Source organism: Eleutherodactylus coqui, chromosome 10, assembly GCF_035609145.1.
Source record: "Eleutherodactylus coqui strain aEleCoq1 chromosome 10, aEleCoq1.hap1, whole genome shotgun sequence".
Classification (NCBI taxonomy): Eukaryota; Metazoa; Chordata; class Amphibia; order Anura; family Eleutherodactylidae; genus Eleutherodactylus; species Eleutherodactylus coqui.
The window spans coordinates 81,256,184-81,277,028 of record NC_089846.1 but is presented as its reverse complement, the minus strand read 5'-3'; the positions used below and the strand labels follow the sequence as shown (position 1 = coordinate 81,277,028).

General features: G+C 40.9%; 1 protein-coding gene across 2 annotated transcripts in view; it reads right to left on the bottom strand.

Annotated features, from left to right (window-relative positions):
• Window positions 1-20,845, bottom strand: part of DIAPH2 (diaphanous related formin 2) — a 1,247,874-nt gene that overhangs the window by 868,176 nt on the left and 358,853 nt on the right. For both annotated transcript variants that reach the window (XM_066581425.1, XM_066581424.1), the window contains 2 exons: window positions 16,640-16,758; window positions 15,243-15,307 (listed from right to left, as the gene is read on the bottom strand). In XM_066581425.1, coding sequence (XP_066437522.1) covers window positions 15,243-15,307; window positions 16,640-16,758 — 184 coding nt within the window. The remainder of the gene's footprint in view (window positions 1-15,242; window positions 15,308-16,639; window positions 16,759-20,845) is intronic.

Genomic DNA, 20,845 nt, shown 5'->3' with positions numbered 1-20,845 from the left:
CTTAGAGTTATTCTGCTCTGCTACATCTCTACAGCTCTACAAACAAGTTTATAAGCCAAAATATTTACTCAACAACAATTCAGTTTTTGCAAATGTTCATTTATCATCGACCAGCAAAAGCAACAGCAGCCGATAAGCCAAAAACATACAACCTGGCTCATCCATTTTTCACAAGTTATCTGTCAAGTGTCGTATTTGAGATAAATCAGTCAAGCAAAAATTTTCATTGATATTTGCTTGAAATAGTCTAAATTATTAATTCGGCATCTTTGTACTGAAGGTCTGCGACCATCGCAGTTGTCCAGAACAATCATGTTTGAGCTCATTATATAGTGAATCTAATAAATCATATTTGCCTATTTATATTTGTAATTTAGAAAGTTGGACAAAGTAAGCAAAAACTTCTTTCAGGTTGTCAGGGGACAAGACTTTGGGATAGCATGTTTTTCAAAATATGTTCACTGACTCTTCCCTGAATATGAAACCTGCATTAGAAGTATCACAAAAACAGATATTTGGTTGTTTTGATGCAACCAGATTTTGATTCTCAAAATCTGAAAAAGAAAAGATTTAACTTCTAAAAGTGTCTAAGGGTGATATAAAAGTCCCAGTTGGAAGCCTCACCAGAGTTGGAAATGTTATGCCATCCATTGTTTGCCAAGGCGGCTTGGAGCCTCCGTAAAGTAATATTTCCTTACTGTGCCTACTGCTCCCACTGAACATCTAAGTTCCTTTGAAATACTTCAAAGATGTCACTTTCTAAAATAGCTTTTTCCAAATGTCACTCACAGAGGTGTTTGTATTCAGTGCATGCTACAGGCTCATTAGGTGCTGTGCCTCCATCAGTACTGCACAAAGTGTAGACATGTATTGGGTCCTCAGTACGTATCTAATGAGGAAAAGTGACCCCCAAATTCTCTCAAAGTCAATACAACCCACTAGGCTTAAAAACAGTTATTCTCATGTGAGACTTTCATGGCATATCCACTGAATATGCCATGAAAGTCTGATAGTTGTGGGTCCCACCTCTGAGTCCTGCACCTATCTGCAGTTCTGGCCCAGACCCAGCTGAATACAGCTGCTGGGAGTTTTTAAAAACTTAAATAAAGAAGAGCTAAGTAGGCTTTGCAATGCTCTTTCCATAACTCCCATGGAAGTCAATGGAAGCTACAAAAACAGCATAGAACAGCAAGCTGTGCTATTTTTTAATCTCCAGAGTTATAGAAACAATGTAGTTCATTACATGGCCATTCATAGCTATGTGCGACCCATGCAGTTGCACAGGATATCAACATTTAATGGGGCACTGATGGATTTAGGATGGGGGTGATTTCCTCCCTTAATTCCAGCCAGCTAGAAGATGATCTTCAGCCTCTTCCCAGCATGCAGCAGCATCTTGAATCATCCTCGTCCTGACTTTAACTACTCTCTCTTCTGATATCATGAATCATCAGAAGGCAAAGAGACAGAGCCAGGAAGAGGATGACCTCTTACCCCCATCAGGCCAGTACACCTTTGCATACCTCTTTATTGCATGGAATAGCATAGTAGATTTCACTATTCCACTTGGTTCTGGTACCATATTATGTACTGAGGTTGGTTCGGGTGCCATATTTATTCACTGAGCTGTTCTAGCGGTGGTATGCTACTACATATGTACTACACCATTTTCATAATACCCATTGACTTCTTGGAAGTTATGGGAACAGCATAGCACCGTGCACTTGCACTCAGCTGAGCCAGGGGTGATGAGGAACGAAACTAGAAAAAGATGTATGTGCAAGTAGTGGAATCCGCATCTTTCAGACTTTCACAGCATGTCTTGTGATTGTGCCATGAAAGTCTCGGATTGGGAATACCCCTTTATGTTTAAGCTTATTTTACTAAAATTTCAAGAAAGCTACAGGGTAAGAAAACATTGAGTTATACATTACAAATTGTAATAAACATCTTTAAGTATGGCATCGCCAACCGGTCATTTATGCATAATAGCATGAATACCTTGTAGCATTATGTTATATAAATGAAATAACAAAACTCGGCATAGAAAATTAGGGCTAATGGCCCAAAAACCCATCATAGAGAAGATATCGGTATTGTATTCTAATTCCTAACTAAAGGTGGGAACGGGGTGTTCTCTATCAATTCAATCATGTCTTTCAGTCCAAACCAATTAGCAGTAACCTAGTCAATCTGGCTTCTGGAACCAAAGATATAAAGATAAGAGAGACTAGAAAAAGAGAAAGCATGGGATGGGGAATAAAGAAGAGAAAAAAAATGAGTAAGAGAAGAAAGAGGAAGAAAAGCAACAAAAAAGGAAGGGAGGGGTGAAGGAGTGGTTACAGGTATGTAACAAGAAGGAAGGGAAATGTGGACATAGTAGTCTGCCATGTAGAGTTAAGAACCTATCAAACCTTGCAACTCAACACAATGTATGTCTGCCAAGTGCTCCATGCAGCCAATGCCTCAGATCTTTCATGAGTGTTAGCTATCAATTCCTCCATGGTCATTATATATCCTACCTCCGCAACCCATTCACAGAGAGATGGCCTCACCTGTTATGGTATTACAATTCTATCAGCAGCTAGAAGGTGCCTCAAGATGCCCTCTTTGATTTGGGCTATAGGACCTGTAGATAGCTGGAATGCACTCTCAGAAAGGCAGGATGTTCTGGCTCCCCCGCCAAATATGGAGTAGTTTTCCCTCTTTCCCATTCACACCTCCAAAACTTGTCAGCAACTGTTGGATACATACGGTGAATATCTGTTGGGCAATAATACTATCTGGACATGATTTTGTGATTCTTCTCTTTAACCTGGGAGGCTATGGATAAGCCATGAGAAAGCAGGCAAAATCTTGGAGATATCCCTATCAGACAAAAGTGATATCTAAATCCTGTTCTCACTAAAGGCCCACTTACACGGGCCGATGATCGCTCAAAGATCGCTCAAACGACAGTTTGAGTGACAGCTTTGAGCAATCATTTTGCATAAACTTTTAAGTAACTACTCAGCTACTTAATAGCAATTAAGTGTGCAAATGAAGCCTTAGCTGAAAGCAATTAATAGCTGGAGTGTGCTTATCTGCATTCAGATCTTTTGTTCTCCAGAGGGAAACAATAATATCAGCACTACCCGTGGAGAACTGCTGATAAGGCTGAAGGACGATTTTTAGGTTGGACTGAATTTATCAGCTAGCAGTGCACGAAACGTGCATGATTGGCGCACATTTAGATGCAACAATTATCGCTCAAACAATCGCCTTTTAGCGATTATCGCTCTGTGTAAATGGGCCTTTAGAAAAGAAAGGGGCTCTACCTGAGTTGTTGAGCTGGAGCAGTAGCCGATACTTGCATGACAGGGGTCTATGAACACTAGTGGAGAGGAGGAACAAATTATGAAATTCTGGTGATGAAGAATCATATATATCTGTTTTAAGAGTCTGCGTAATAAAAGATGGTAATTGTACATATTCTAACCATGGTAATATCAAATCCAGCCTCAGAGCTTGGAGTGAGAAGAAATGTGGAAGCTGTCTCTTCTCCAATATATGGACAACCAGAACACTAAAAGACTCAATTTTAAACTTGAATTCTGGGCTATAAAATAATTGACTTAAGGGATCTGGTCTGGAAGAGAACTTGAATCCTGATCCCCACTTATCCCACACTGAACCGAGAAGAAATGCAGTACCAAATAAGGCCATATATTATTCACTGGATGCAAACAAACCTCTAATCCAGGTGCTCCTAATAAATCACCTGGCAAAAACGACTTCTCTAATTCTACCCACAGTTTCTTATGGCTGTTGCCATTTCAGTCAAGCAGTTGGGCGATAAGAGCTGCATCAGTGAGAAGAGAAGGGACTTGTTATTTGTATAGTGCCAAATTATTTATTTCAGGTAATTTATTTATTTAAGGGGTTAAGTTCCCTTCATCAAGCTGGGTGCTCATTTTACCGACCTCGGAAGGATGGAAGGCTTCACAACCTTCAGGTCGTGAGCAAGAGCTTAGGACTGCATTATGCTGCCTTAACACTATGCGCCACACAAGGCATCATAATATACGAGACCAGCAGCCCCTAATTGTTTGGATTTAGACAAAACCCTCCTCCCAATACGTAGTCTGCTAGACTTCTATATATGTTCTGTAATGGCACTGTGTAGGATTCTAAAAATCCAGAAGGCACAGATATGTGTATAGTTTGAAACTGGTGTAAAAAAACAGGGAACTAAGTCCATTTTGATTACGTTCATGCAGCCAAACCAGGATAAATGTGTATTTTTATACTTTTGAAGATCCTCCAGTGTACAGAGGAGTAAAGCCATGCACAATAGCTCTGACTGAGCAGGGATCTGAACACCAAGATATGTGCGGCTTTGTCCTTGCCATTTGAAAGAAAAATTATTCTTGAGAGAATTAACCTCTGTTGGGGTCAGTATGATATATATATAAAACTTCAGTTTTCGCTTAAGTTAACTTTAAAATTGCTAAGCCGACTAAATTGGTTGAATCCAGATATAACAGAAGACAAAGAGACGTGTGGGGATGAGATATACGTAAGCAGGTCATCTGCATAGACGGCCACTTTGTGGTGAATCTGCCCAGCAGTACCACCACTAATATTTGAATAATTGCATAAGGCTATTGCCAGGTGTTCCATAGTAACGATATACAGCAAGGGAGACAAGGGACACCCTTGGCGAATACCACTGTTGATAGCAAATCATTCAGAGAGAAGGCCATTTGTCTTCACTCCAGCCATCGGAGAGAAATAAAGAGCTATGATCTGAACAATTAATCTGGAACCTAATCCTATCTGAGAAGTGTGGCTTTTAAAAACCTCCAATGGACCCTGTCAAGTGCTTTCTCGGTACAACCGATAGGAAACACAATGGCATCTGCTTGCGCTTAACGTAGGAGATTAATGAGATATGCGTATAGTGTTGTCCCTTGCTTCCATGCTGGGAACGAAGCCCACCTGGTTTTTGTGCACCACTGCTGGGATTATCTCCTGGAATGGATTAGCAAATTATTTAGAATATATCTTAATGTTGCAGTTAATTAATATATCTTAATGTTGCAGTTAATAGAAATAGGCCAATAGTCGTTATATAAAGTGGCATCTTTGTTCGGCTCAGGCAGCACCACCACATGAGCCTCCAGCGGCTGGAAGGGACAGGAGCGCTAATAAAAGGAGAAGCAGTGATTTAAAGGTTTTAAAGAACTAAGCCATGAAGCCATCCGGTCCAGGACTCTTTCCTCCTTTGAGAGAAGAGAGAACCGTGTCAATCTCCTCAACAGTAAACTGCAACTCAAACTCCTTTCTGACCATTTATGATATTGAGGGAAGAGCTGTCTCCTGAATGTAAACTGTCATCTTGCGGGCACCTCCGAACCAGATAGATAAGCGAGTCTGACTAATGGCCAGAGATATTATATAGGGATTCATAATAAGTGTTCGCAATCTGTCAGGGGTTATGAACATTCACACCTATGGATAACGGAATATGTGAGGGTTCCGCTCTCGGGTGTATAAGACGTGTCAGTGCTCTGCTGCATTTGTTAGGGTGATCATATAAAAAGCTACGATATAGATGACGTTGGTGAGCATTATTATTCTTGATGTTTTCCCCTATTAAAGTGATCTCTGTTAATAGACTAGGCACTGGTAAGTGTTTATGGATCTTTTCCAAGTCCTTTAGTTTGACAAATAATCTTTTCAGGCATTCATAATGTGCTTATTTTTAATCCTAGTGACTTTTTGTATAAAGTTCCCTACATTAGACATTTGAGAGCTTCCCATTTCATGGGTTAGTTGTGGAATCTGTTGTGTGATCCTGTATAAAATGAGATATCACTTTTCAAGCTCAGCCCTACAGACCGCATTTTTTAATAGTGATTCATTCAGGCACCATGTCCATTCCCTGGTCTCCAGTCCCAGCAACTCTAAGTCTAAATCTACGGAGCATGGTCTGACCATATGGATGAACCATTAACCGACCTGGGCTGGAAAGTTAAAGCAAACTGGAAGATGAAAAACAGATCAAGCCTGCTAATTTGAAGGAGTCCAAGGAAGGGTACAAGACCAAATTATAATCACTACCAATCAAAGTCACTCCGGCTGCAAAAGATTCCAATCTAGCTAAAATATTTTTGAAGGTCCCCACTTGGTTAACATTTGGGAGATATAGGTTTCCGATAGTATAAATCTTTAACTGGATCTGAACATTAACAAAAAGCAAATCTGCCATCAGTGCCTCTAAGCATATCCACCACATTATATGCTACGGACTTGTGAAAGTCAAGTGAGACTCTCCTAGCCCTGGCGTCAGGTGTCGAGCTGTACAGCCAGAAAGTGTAGACGGTGTGCCAGGTACATGCCCTGTATTGAAATGAGTCTCTTCTAAAAGAACAATTTGTGCCCTCTCTCTGTGAAGGGAATATAAAAGGTGAGAACTTTTCTTGGGGACATTAAAGCCTTAAACATTCAACATAGAAAATTTAATAGAGACTCCTCCCATTATGCAATATCACAGCAGACCGGGGCAAATATGGTTAATAGGTGGGGTAAAAAGAGGAAAACAGAGAAGGAAAGAACCAGGGAAAGGGAAGGCAATAAAAAGGAGGGGGGATAGAAAAGATATTAAAGTGAGAGAAAAAAAATTAAACATAACACATCAATCATGGTCATGGTCATGGTCATGTACAGGGGAGAATAAAAAAAAAAAGAAAGAAAATATTTCATAGACAGGGAAAAGTAAATGCTCTTACGACATGAGACTATGTGAGACTAGTCCTTGAACGACAGCTGAGAGAGCGACCCCCACAAGGCATACTAAGTACATATACAAACAAAACTGCACCCCTCTGGAAAAGTATAATGAGAGGGGTTATCTAACCCCAAATGTGGAGAACAAAGACATGTAAAAAGCATGAATAGGCTTGTAGACGTAATGAGAAGTAACTCAGCGGAACCTTTAAGCTCTCCCCTTATCTATAACAAACTATCCATTGTGTATGTGACATATCTGTAGAGAAGTGGCTCGTGCTAATAGCTGCTACACAGCTCCCCTTCTCATATATAACAGTCCGTGGATTAACTATTATCTGAGAGCAGGTCTGATTGCATCAGAAATAATGTGAAAGTACAGCAATTCAGTAAAGCATGTAGTATGAATAGTATTACAGCAAAGATCACTCTGATCCCAGGCAGTCCCTATAGCTGGCTAAAAGGATATCCACCACCAATAAAGGGATCTGACACCAGCATTGGATTGGTTAATGCAACTTTGGCGTTCTGAGTGTGCTTCAGCCCTTGTCTTCAGCCCTGTCATCTGTTAAAGGCCAAGGGCTTTCGCCAATTGCCGTAGAGCTCCAGTCATCGGCCTCACCCTCAAACAAGGCCTTTTGGATGCGGGGTTTGGCCTTTTGGATGAGAACTGGAGTTGGACTGGTGGGACTATGTGCCAATCTGGGAGGGATAACATTGGCAGGCCCATTGAGTGTAGAAAATCTATGAGCTCAGATGCAGATGGGTCCCTTAGTTTTTATGGTTGATTACTCCGACGAACCATCACTTGGAAGTGAATGTCTTTATCTTATAAAATGTTTAGGAGAGGTTTTAATACTCTGCACTGAGCCAAGATGAAACAATATAAGTCCTGCAGAAGGATCAGATGTGTTCCAAAGAAATCAATAATCTCCATATTCCGAGCCTTCTGCATGATTTCATCTTTGTAATAATGCATGTGATATATCACATCTCATGGCCTTCTAGCATCCTGATTAAGTGAGCCTAATGCCCGATGAGCTCTCTCAATTTCTAGTTCCTCGCTAACTGAGCGGCCCAGTCACAAACTAAATATTCCCTGCTACGTGAAAATTAGATCCGCCATTTTTGTGGGCTTTGGGAGCCCCGGATTCTAATATTATTTCCACTATTGTGATTCTCTAAATCATCAAGCAATTTGTAAAGTAGTTTGATATGCTGCTCCTGGATGAGTCATTTAGACGAGAGGTCAGTAACTGTTTGGGAAAGAGACCCCTGGGCTGAGGCTTAATCAGAGACAGTAGAAGTAACATTCTGCACCTCTGTCTTTAAAGAGCTAAAGGCTTGCTACTACAAATTTTTCAAACGCTTAACAAAGCTCTCCATTTTCAGCTTAGATCGGATCATTCTAATATCTTTTCTCCAATCCCACTTTGAGTTCACAGCGCCCTTTGTGTTTCCCCTCCAGTCCCAGAGTCGGAACTAGTCCATTTGTGATGAGAGCTGTTGAATATGGCCGCCATTGACACGTGTTAAGAGCGTATGGGATTTCCCTATATTAAGGGGCTCTAGCCACCTTTCCTTAATTCCTGCTACAACACTGTGAACATCAGCGCCGAATAGGGAAGCCAATACATTTTTTCTCATATCAGTCACTCCTCCCTGGTACCTCACAATTTGCTGTGGTAGCAAGGTTCCCACTGCTGGATTCTGAGCTGTTAGCGGGTCAGTAATGGATGGTAATGGAGCCTCTAATGCTATGCCTGCTATTGCTGTTGTGCACAAAGCTCTATCGGATGCCAGAGGGGTGTTAACCATGCCCTGCTTCATTGTAGTTGTTACCCTGGCTCTATCAGCCCCTGGCCCTGGTCACTCTCCCCGTCTGCACTGCACCCGATGATGCCGGTGAAGAAGGAATGATTTCCTTTTTTGCCAGCCGACCTGTCTGAGGGCTGCCTGTCATGCTCCTTTTTTCATCCTCGCTATCTGGACCAAACAAGGCACTGGTAAGTGGGTGAATGATATAAGCTTCGTGGCGGGAGCTCGGCAAGATTCGTGCTCACACCGCTATTGCTAGGACATGCTCCCCAGATAATATCCCTCTAAAGGAAGTCCCTACAAGACTTATACATACCATATAAAAATGATGGACTTTTTCTTGGCGCTACATGTTTACAAATCATAACTCATCTAGTAGATGTGCACAATATGTACCAGAATTTTATTACCAGTTATGAGTTATATGTTTTGAAACCAGACCATTTCCACCCTCAGGCATCACACATCGTACAAGTATATCATGGAATGTTTATGGCCAAAAAAAAAAAATGACTAAAAAGGGTCATGGGAGGGTATTACCTCTTTTGCATATCGGTAAAAATAACAGTCTACAGTTCACAAATGCATTAAAAAAATAGAAATGACAAAAATTCCATGTGACACATAAAGTATTAAAATATTGAGAATTTCAGTTTTTTTAAGAATGCACATGTAAACCTAATTAGAAATGCATACGGTGATTGAAACGGTTTATCGTAGTGAGGCAGCAGGGAGATAACTGAAGAGTAGCCATGAGAGCTACAGTGAAGGTCCATTATGTTGGAATTAGGGTGAAACACAAACAATTCAAAGTCCACTTGAGTAATAATAATTTTATTCATTATTGAGTCAGCTCTGCTCAGCAATTTAACCACCATAAACAAGGGAGTAGGAGGCCACTGGATGCTTCCCATGGGCCCAAATATAGAACATAATTCAAATACTAACAGTACGTTGTGAGGAGCTCTGGTAGCAATGAAAGTAAATAGGTGAAAAAGGAGGGTGGAGCAAGACCCAGTGAGAGTGGTGAAATAGTCTGGAGTAAAACGTGTTTTACATGATGGAGGTGAAGGCAACCAGATGACGCTCCACCAAGGCAGGCGTGAGTATAGCCAAAAGAGTGTGGAAAAATACTGGTGTGAAGGCGCGACACTCTATGCTACTAGAAGATTAAGGTCCAATATGTGATAGTGAAAGCACTTCTTTTTTCTTATTTAACAAAATAAAAAAAACAACAAGTAAAAAAGTGTTTCAGGGACGAGCCCCTTCGTCAGTTCGGCTGGATTAAACACGGCAGGATGCTTGGGGGTGACACAATTCCAAAGGTTTTTGGACGTGCCAGAGGTCCTGTATGTGGCAGGGAGACAGGGAGGAAAGAAGTGCTTCAGCCAAGGTAACAATGAAGGTAGTGCATATAAACATGAGATAGCATACACAAGCTCTTATTTTAAAGAGGTTTTCTGGTACAAGAATATTGATGAGTCATCCTCTAGATAGGTCATCAATATAAAATCGGTAGGGGTCTGCGGCTCAGGACACCCGCTGATCAGCTGTTTGAGGAGGTTGCAGTGTTGTCAGCTTTTCAGGCAGTGGTTGTGCCTGATATAGCAACCCAATCCCATTCATTTGAATGGGACTAAGCTGCATATAGGCCACGTAATGACATCACAGCCTCTTCCTGTTACAGTGATGTCATATTTATATATGACATCGCTGTAACAGGAAGAGGCTGTGATGCTCACCTCTTCAAGTAACCGATCAACAGGGATTCCATCAATCTTATATTGATGATGACGTATGAGGATAGTCCATGATATGGTTGTACAGAAGAAACTGGTCTGGTTCCAAAATGTGTAACTCATACACTCATAAAACACTGTAAAATACTAAACAACTCTTCTACATGAGTTATTCTTCGCAAACAAGAAAAAATGCCAAAAAAAGTCCAGATTTTTTGCATTTTCTATATTTTCCATAGAGGCCCCAGGAAGAACACAGGTGAAGGGGTATGGCCTGTTGGAACCCTGGCAATGTATGTAGAAGCTGTGGCCCCTTAATTTTTTTTCCTACAAACACTAGAACTTCACCTGACTTGGCGTTATGTTGAACCCTTGCTGGAGGAGCATCTCTTTACTTTGTACTTTTAATGCCTCCCAGTATTGGGCTGGGATACATTTGATCTGTTAGAAGGTCCACCCTGCAGCTATGCAGGACATCAACTTGTCCTTTTCTAACTGTATTACCAATATTATCATCTTATTTATAAGAGCTAAACCTTATGTGTGAATTAACTCATATACACATACAACCTCAGCATCAAGTGAACATTGTTGGAACTCAACAGGTCGGGCTCCATAATCATTTCCGACCAACAGCTCAACCAAGACAAATATTATAGAGTTAACCTAAAAAGGTTGTAAACCTCAGCAGCAAGTGGATGCTTTTAGACCTCCTCAGTAGTGTTGAGCGAGCTCAACCAGTAGAACCCAGTTTTGGTTCAAACTTTGCTAAGAGTTAGGTTCGGCATGAACTCAATCTAAACTTTTAGTTTTAAGTTCTATCCAAAACAGGTTTCTACTGGCTCAGTTTGCTTAACACTAGTCCTGAACACAGGTGTATAACAATGTTTAAGAGCCATAAAATCCTTGTACATGACTCCTAGACTGTTATACAAGGCTTTTATTGCTCTTAGGCAGTGTTGTATAGCTGTTTTGGAAGTTTTGGTGAACTTCTGGCTCAGTTCAAACTAATTTGGACCATATCAAACTTTTGAAAAGTTCACTCATCACTACTCATCAGTAGAGATGAGCGAATGTACTCGTCCGAGCTTGATGCTCGGGCGAATATTAGGGTGTTCGGGATGTTCGTTATTCGTAACGAACACCACACGATGTTCGGATGTTCGGGTTACTTTAACTTTCTTCCCTGAGAAATCTTTTCTATATGCGCTCAATGGGGCCGGCAGCAGCAGCGCCAACCCCATTGAGAACATATAGAAGACAAATCCTTCTTCTCTGCCACAGCTGTAACAGCTGTGACAGAGAAGAACGATGTTTGCCCATTGAATTCAATGGAACCGGCAATACAGCCGACTCCACTGAATGCAATGGGCTGCCGGCGATCGCGGGATGAATTGTCGGAAAGGGGTTAAATATATAAGCCCTTTCCTGCAATTCATCCAGAAATGTGTAAAAATAAAAAATATATATATACTCACGTTGTGCCGGCAGACGGAGTTCAGCGCGGCAGGCTGCAGTTCTCCTGAACTGCTCTGAACAGCTGTGAGTAGTATTCAGCAGCCGGGGATTTAAAATCCCCGCCTGCTGAATAAGATGCCTCTGAATGGTCACAGCCTGACCAATCAGAGGCCAGCCCTCACTCACACCCATTCATGAATTCATGAATGGGTGTGAGTGAGGGCTGGCCTCTGATTGGTCAGGCTGTGACCATTCAGAGGCATCTTATTCAGCAGGCGGGGATTTAAAATCCCCGGCTGCTGAATACTACTCACAGCTGTTCAGAGCAGTTCAGGAGAACTGCAGCCTGCCGCGCTGAACTCCGTCTGCCGGCACCAGGTGAGTATATATATATTTTTTATTTTTACACATTTCTGGATGAATTGCAGGAAAGGGCTTATATATTTAACCCCTTTCCGACAATTCATCCCGCGATCGCCGGCAGCCCATTGCATTCAGTGGAGTCGGCTGTATTGACGGCTCCATTGAATTCAATGGGCTAACATCGTTCTTCTCTGCCACAGCTGTTACAGCTGTGGCAGAGGAGAACTTGCTGTGTCGTTCCCATCATTTTCTTGAATTGCCAAGATTTTCACACATGAAAACCTTAGCGAGCATCGGCGAAATACAAAAATGTTCCGGTCGCCCATTGACTTCAATGGGGTTCGTTATTCGAAACGAACACCCGAACATCGCGGGAAGTTCGTTTCGAATAACGCGAACCCGAACATTTTGGTGTTCGCTCATCTTTACTCATCAGCCTTGTTTTGGTTGGGCTCCATAATTAATGTCCTACAATGGCTAATACTGTAGTGTTAACCTAAAAGAAATGATGGACTTAAGCAGGAGGTTGGTAGAAGACGAGTAAAAACATCTAGCACTAAGGCACGAACCACAGATAGCGGACTGTGAAATTAACTTTATTATAGCCAGCAAGTGACGCATTTCGAACTGGTTATAATAAAGTTCATTCCACTGTCCACTATCTCCACGTCCATCTCCAGTGTGGTTTGTGCTTAAGTCCTAGATGTTATTACACTTCTTCTACCATATGTACATGGCACTATTATAGCCCTCTGGCTCACTACTATCACTAGGGTTTCAGCAACCCCTTCCCAATACTTCTCATGTCATCTTCGCGGACATTTTGCACAGTGCTCTGCCCACTCCACTTTCTCTTTGTGTTTTACATTCAACAGCAAGTTGAACCATGCTGGACCTTAGGGGTCTTTTTTTTAGCTGGGCACTATGGTCAGGCCACAAACTAGGTCTACATGAGGGTAACAGTGAGCCAGGGCTGGTCAAGCAAGGTCTTTGGTTGAGTTTTGAGACAAATCGCTAAGCAACTGACTCATTCCACTTGTCATTAGCAACTTTTTAACCAATCTCATAAAAAATAATTAACTTTGACATAATTGTATTAGCTGCACATTACCAGTAACCAGGGATTGCATCTGTGTCCTCTTAAGAATGATATATATTGGCAACAGTAAAGGATTTGGGTCGCTCCTGTATTCCGGGTGGGAGGATTTATCAAGGGCCCTGTGGTAGGCTTCAGTCTACTCTAAAAGTGGGGCTTTTAAAAAAATGCAGCATTTTACTCTTTTATGCTATTATCTCTACTTTTCCAATGTAGAGAGAAAAGGGGGCATGGTCTATCTGATGTGAGGTCTTTTTAACAGTTTTAAAGGTGCTGTCTAGTTGCAAACTACTTATGGGCTTATCTGCAGGATGGCCATCAATAGTAGATTATCAAGAGTCTGCTGCCCAGGACCTCTGCCGATCAGCTGTTCTCTGGGCCAGTGTGCTCATGCACTGAGCTGATTTCTGCAGGAAGCAGACATCTCCGTTCCTACTGCAACAGTCAGGCTTGGAATTACAGGCAAAGCTCCTATTCAGTGCAATGCCAACTTTGCTTGCAGTTCTAAGCTTGACCATTACAGTGGGAATGGAGCTGTCTGCTTGCTACAGAAATCAGCTTAGTGCATAAGCATACTGACCCAGAAGATGGCTGACTGGATTTCTGTCGACGGAACCCAGCTGATATGCCTATTAACAGTTTGTAACTGGACAACCCCTTTAAGAAATGCTATTTTTGTAAAAAGGTGCACAATTTGTCATACTCTCACTGTTAGGCGGGTGGCATGCAAAGTGACTCCAAATCTCTAGAAATATTTAATTTCTTTATTATCGGCGTAAGACACTGTGATTAATTTGTTGCAAGCAGCAGAAGCATGGCTTTCAGCTAAACTAAGGCTCAAGTCACTTCAGTAGTATGATTTCTGTTCTGTTCTCGGACCAGAAAAACGGAAATAAACAGATCCATTAAAAGTTCCATTGATTTCAATTGGGGGGAAAATCTGTTCCATTTGCTTAGTTTGCACCCTTTCCATCGTGGTTCCATTTCTTTTTATGGAGAAAATAGTGCAGCCTGCAGCGTTAGTCCTTCCATTCAAAATAACGGAACCACGACACAGAATGATCGATTCCGGATTTTTTTTTTTACATTGAAGTCAATGGGAAATGGATGCAAGCGAACAGCTTCTGCTCCTATCCATTATTCATTCCATTTAATGGATCCATTTTTTCAACAGAGTATAATTAACCTGTTCATTACAAACTGATGATTAATGGAAGCATAAGAGAAACAAATGGAGATCACATGGCCCATTTTCTGATATGTCCAACCTTTCTGTTAAAAATTCACACTTTGATCTTAGAATATGGATCTTGCTTTAATATGATAACGGATCTGTTAAAACTGATATGTAACGCCGATGTGAATAAAGCCTAAAGAAACCCTCAGAATAAGTTCTTAAGTTCTCCCTATATGGTAAATATTCCCAGGGGACACATAATGTTATACCTCTAGGGGGCACTTGTCTTGTGCTTCTGGGTTTCTTGTGCAATCATTTTAATGTACAGTGTACTTTATGATCCGAGCTACTATGGTACTTTGCAGGAATTCTTCTGAGTAGGGGGTGCTTGCCTAGCAAACCGGTCCACCTTAATGAAGAAAAACATGCTGACACATCCCCTTTAAGAACCTTTTCTGTCCAAAATGAGATAAACTGATCAACTAATGGCATTTTGTTAAGGGCATTGCATTAGTAAGTCCTGCAGGCGGTAGACCGGAGAATATTGCACTTAATGTGCTCAGATATTTAAACCGGAGATCTTAGTTAAAATAATACTGTAGAACATTCCCCCAACTTAGCGGCTGCATCCAACCTGATACATCAATATTGACCTTTGTGATACTGACAAGGATCATGTTAAAATGCAGCCAAACATTGATTCAAACAGCAAATCAATAACTGTCTCCATCCCGGGAGGGAAAAAAAGGCTTTCTAAAAACGTCCTAATCACAGAAAACCAATTGTCTGGGATTTAAATGACCATGATAAATGGCTTCACCTTCTTGGAGAATTCAGACGCTTTCTGTTCACTCTCTTCAACTTTTGCTTTATCCACCAAGGAATCTATGAAAGTAAAAAAGAATGTGTTATATCGTCCCAGGGTTACGTGTAGAAGCCACCATGGAAGGGAATTGTATTGTAAGCAATTGTAATTATTACTCAAATTAAAAGCAGAAGTTCTGTCCAGAATGTGTATTAATAGGCTGCTATAAGCACTTGCATTTTGCTGATGACACCTACAGGGGGCAGCAGAGAATTTTAAATGCTGTGGAACCATGTTGGTCATTGAAAGGGGTTGTCCCACCACAGTAAGTTATTCCCTATCCACAGAATAGGGAATAACTTGTTGATCAGTTGGAGTCCGACTACCTGATCACCCACCGATCCAAAGTATGCAGCTTTGAGGTGTCCTGAAATGTGGCCAGCAGAGGACATGCATGTCTGCCTTCCATTCACGCCAATGGGACCACCTCAAATAGAACTTGGCTATTTACAGCAGTCCTGTTGAAGTGAATGGAGTGCATCGTCCATGGTCACACTTCAGGATGTGCTGGGAATGCAGTCTTGAGTTTGGTGATGTGACGTCCCCAGTAGATAGGGAGTATCTTGCAGTGGTGGTAATTAAGGAATTGATCTGACTTAAAAGACGCCAGAATGATATACAAACTGGACTATACAAAGGAACAGCATCATTAAAGGGGCTGTGCAAAAATTGACTAAAGGATAGGTGATAAAAGTCTGAATGGTGGGCGTCACTGATGAGACCTCCACCAATCCTGAGAATGGTTGTCTCGTGTCCCCTGTTTTCATCACTGAAGATGAATGGGGCGGCACTGCATATGTGTGACCGTCGCTATATTCAATCTTCTCCTTACTGTGGGGGTACAGCAAGCCCAACATGAGGAACAAAAGGGGAAATAGGATCCCCATTCTCAGGATTGATTAGGGTTTCAGAGGTGAGACCCCCCCCCCCCCCCCCCCACCAATCAGTCTTATAACCTTTCCTATAAATAGGTGATAAATGTCTATTCTAATATAATGTAATTATTGGGATTGGTCAATTTAGTCATTATAATTGGTCAAGCTGTCCAATTCAGCTGTCTATTCACAGAGCACAGGCTGCCAGAAACAGCTCCTGTATTGTACACACAAGACATCCCAGGGGGGTCAGCAGGGAATGTGGAACTGCCTGCAGCAGTGTAAGTTACTAAAGGAGTCATTCCTAACTGTAAAGGTTGAAAGTCTAACAATGCTAACATGATATTGGCCAGAGTGAAATGCCCATTGTTTTTCCCTGAGGCCATTTAGTGGGCTGCATTTACCTTTACTATGAGATTACCAGAGACCCCGCAGAATGGAGACGGCAGTGGAAGGACAGGTGACATTGGCACTCACCCACTAAATGAGAGAAATCTACGTCCAGCCGTCCTTTGTATTTGAAGTCAGGATCCATACCTCCACATTGTAGCACAATTTGCCCAACACATTCATCTATTACTTTATAGTACTGCGGCCTGAAAGGGAACATTAATGAGTCACTGTAAGAATACCACCATGTGCATTTATTACATATATCCCAGAGATTACTGAATTAATCCAACAAAAATAATTAGACACCTGCGCAATAATCAAAAGTTGTATATGTTTCCATATGTTAATACTTAGTGGGGCTCTTGTTGGGCATCAAAAATGCTAGTGCAAACAACAATTTTTACTATATGATATGCTTTGGGATCCAAATTCTTAGAAGATCAGCTAAACTCTAGAGATTGACATCAAACCAGACAGCTAGGAATGTGATCCAAAGTTATCTGTTTATTGAGTGACAGGCGACAGTTTTTATAGGTGCACATGTTTCAAGTACAATAATTCAAATCTATTGTAATTCATTTATTACCATTGGTCAAAGAAACATTAACACAACATGAATATGCAAGGTAAGGAATATAACATCTAAAATTAAAGGCAAAGACACATGAAAACGTAGAAGAATCCTATGTGATTAACTTCTTAGAATACAAAACTACAGTAAGTATAAACAATAAGTTGATGACCCAACTATAATGACCCAAGACATATTCATTTCACTAACAGCGCTAATGACTTTAGATACTCTCCGTGGCATATTTTCTCCAAATGTCTGATACACTTTAACTGGTACTTACCTCCATTCATCCTGCAAATGTCTGGTGAGGTTACTCAAAGAAGATGCATTCGGTCGTCTACAATGGTGCAAGTAGTGTTGTCATTTGATAGTTGAGCAATGGAAGAACATTCTATGCAGTGACGAATCGTGCTACTTCATCTTCACATCAGATGGGTATACCTGGGTGTGGCGGAGGCCTGGGGAATGCCTTTTGCCTGAGGGTGTTGTGCCAACAGTTAAGTATGGTAGAGGTTCTGTTATGGTCTGGTGATGTTTTACATGGTTGGTCTCAGTCTGCTGGTTGTAGTGACAAGAACCATGAACACAGAGGTGTACCTTGACATTCTAGACAATAATGTGCTGACAACTATGTGGCAATATCCTGGGAATGGTCGGCCATACTTCCAACAAGACAACATGCCTTGTAACAAATCCAATACTGTTTTATGTTGGTTTGAGGATATGGATATTCCATGATTGGACCAGCTGCATAGAGTCCGGACCCAAACCCTACTGAAGATCTTTGGGATGAACTGGAATGTCGGGTCTGGAAATATGAACAATGTCCACCTACTTTGGGAGAACTTGCCAGATGTTTGCAGGATGAATGTAGGGAAATACCAGCTGAAATATATCAGACATTAGTAGAAAGTACACAATGGAGAGTATCCAATGTCATAAGGGCAAAAGGAGCCCCACTAAGTATTAACATATGGAACTAAATACTATTTTGATTGTTGCTCAGGTGTTCAATTACTTTTGGTAAGATAGTGCATCTAAACAGAAGAGACAGCTGCTATTCATATTCCTTGCACAAAGAGGTGCCGACATCTGGTTAAAGCAGCAAATCTTTTTTTCGAGCAATTAACCACAATGAAGAATAGCTTTTATGTCCTGGTCTCCAATGCAAGAACTAATACCCAAGCCACCCACATATAACCACCAATTACCTCCCATGCAATACATCTGACAACAATATGCATAGAAGTGATGTTGCCACCTTCTTATGATACGACATCTAAATTAAAATGACTTCACTTTCGTCCTTATACTTAAAAGGGTTCTCCCACAATGGAAAGTGAAAGCGTATTACTAAGATATGCCATCAATTTGTGATGGATCGGGGTCCCATCTATGGGAACTATCCCATCTCTGGTTCCCATCTCTTTCTCAAAAATCCTAAGGGCCACAGAGCTGTTTTTCCCTTGGCCACCCCCTATTCGTGGAATTCAAGAACAACCCACATTCACTTGAGGTTGGCCTCCACAAACCAGAATATAGTGGCATGCCATAACATTAAAGAGAATGAGAATATAGTGACCTATAACAGCATAAAAGGGAAGCACTCAACTACATACAAATATATATATATATATATATATATATATATATACAGATCTCTCTCTCTCTCTCTCTCTCTCTCTCTCTCTCTATATATATATATATATATATATATATATATATAATGTTGTTAGCCATTTAGTTTTTCATGACTAATTAAAACCAGATAGTAAATCATTGTTTTCTAATCTGTTGGTTTAAGGTATTCTATTGCCTGCTTGTGACTATGGGGGCAGACATCTTTCCTGAGCTGTAGTTAACAGAATTTAGAGATATTCTATTATGAGTCATAGACAGAATGGCCAAGAGGGGACCCATTGACTTTTATGGGAGAGTGTTGGCAATGTATAGGTGTCACCTCTTAGTGTAATCCTGCCTGTAATTATAATGAGATGATGACTGAGAAGTTTTATCTTCAGAACAGGAAGTGCCAGATTATTATTAGGCCTAGTGGTCGGTGGGAGAACTGCAGGACCTTAGGATTTAAAAAAATATATTTATTTTGACATCACAAATTTTTAAAAGATCACCAAAAGTCCTTTAAAAATATGTTTAACATAGAAACATGATTCATAGAGCAGGTCATTTTTTGATGGCACATTCCCTTTAAATGATGTGAAAACCTCTTAAGACTTTTATCTCTTCAGGCTCAAGAGAAATGATACATTAAAAAGTATTCAAAGAAACTCTCTACAACTCAACCCCTTCTGATTTCCCTTATGCTGCAATACCTTGTGTTTCCATGGTAGCATTACCAAACATCCTGTCATGTGACTTCCAGTGTGTTAATATAAGTAGAAGTCATGTGCCAGGAAATGTACATGCACTGTATATGTTAATGTTATCATGGCAGTAGAAAAAGCAGAATAGGTGATTCGGTCAAGAAAGGTTGATATCAGAAAAATATTACTACTTTCTACATTGTTTTTAAATTTAAAAAAACCCTATTGAATACATTTATAAAAGAATGTTTTTTTTTAGTGCTTGCACCAAGATAGAAAGTTGCCCCATGTCCAGAGGATAAGGGATAACTGTCTCATTAGTGAGGGTCCAACCGCTGGGACTCTCACTAATCTCTAGAGCAGCGGACCCGAAGGTCCCGAAATGAACGGAGTGGTGTTTCGCCTCCATTAATTTCATGAAGTTCTGGTGATTGCAGCATGCTTAAACCCAACTATCTCTGGTGCTCCCATTGATGATTAGTGGGGCAGCATGCATATGTGACCATTGCTCCATTCATGCAGGGATGTTCGTGGCAGCATTGGGATTGGTGGGGATCCCAGTAGTCGGACCTGCACCAATCAGAAAGTTATCCCCTATCCTGGGGAAAGCAGATAACTTTCTATTTGGCACAACCCCTTTAAGGAGAAAAATTAATCAAAATTGGCCAGCAGCTGAGTTTATTTGAAAGTAAAATTTCACACGTGTTCACGAATATTGTCAATATCTTCTTATTTGGAGGAAAAAAAGAGCTGCATTTTGGTGATTATGTAAAATCCAATTACAGTTCTTCACCTACAGTATTCATCCAGTTCAAATGAACCATTCAGTATTAAGACAATGCAAGTCCATTTGTTCTTGAGGACCAGGCATGCTTTGCAAAAGGGGCGGAGGAATCGGCAGTGATAAAGGGTGTTGCATGTTTCTCCGTCCGCGGCGCGCTCGGCAGCAAATAATAAAATAATACAATAGGAGAAATAGACACTTAAAGATGGAAACTTTTATGGCGGCAGAAAAAAAAATGTTAATCGTTGCGTACAATGAACTATCTACAGATGACTGTATTTGAATATTCAAAATTCACATCTGTCCCTATTGTTATTTTGCAAATGTCTGGGAGGAATGAATGCTACTTTACAACAGGCATTAAGAAGACGTGTCATTTGCATATGGAACTGGAACCTGAATCTGTTGTGCGGCTTCTGAAGGGATAAAAATAGCCCAAGTCGAAGGGAAGAGGCATCTTTATTGCAGCAGAGCTTAGAAGTCTTAATCTTGTGCCATGATTGGTTTTCTCATTAAATGTTAGGGCTTTAGGTTAAATAATCAAGTGCCTGCAGGGTACACTGGGAATTCTTTAAAGGGGCGGCAGTATGAAGACATGATGCTTTTTA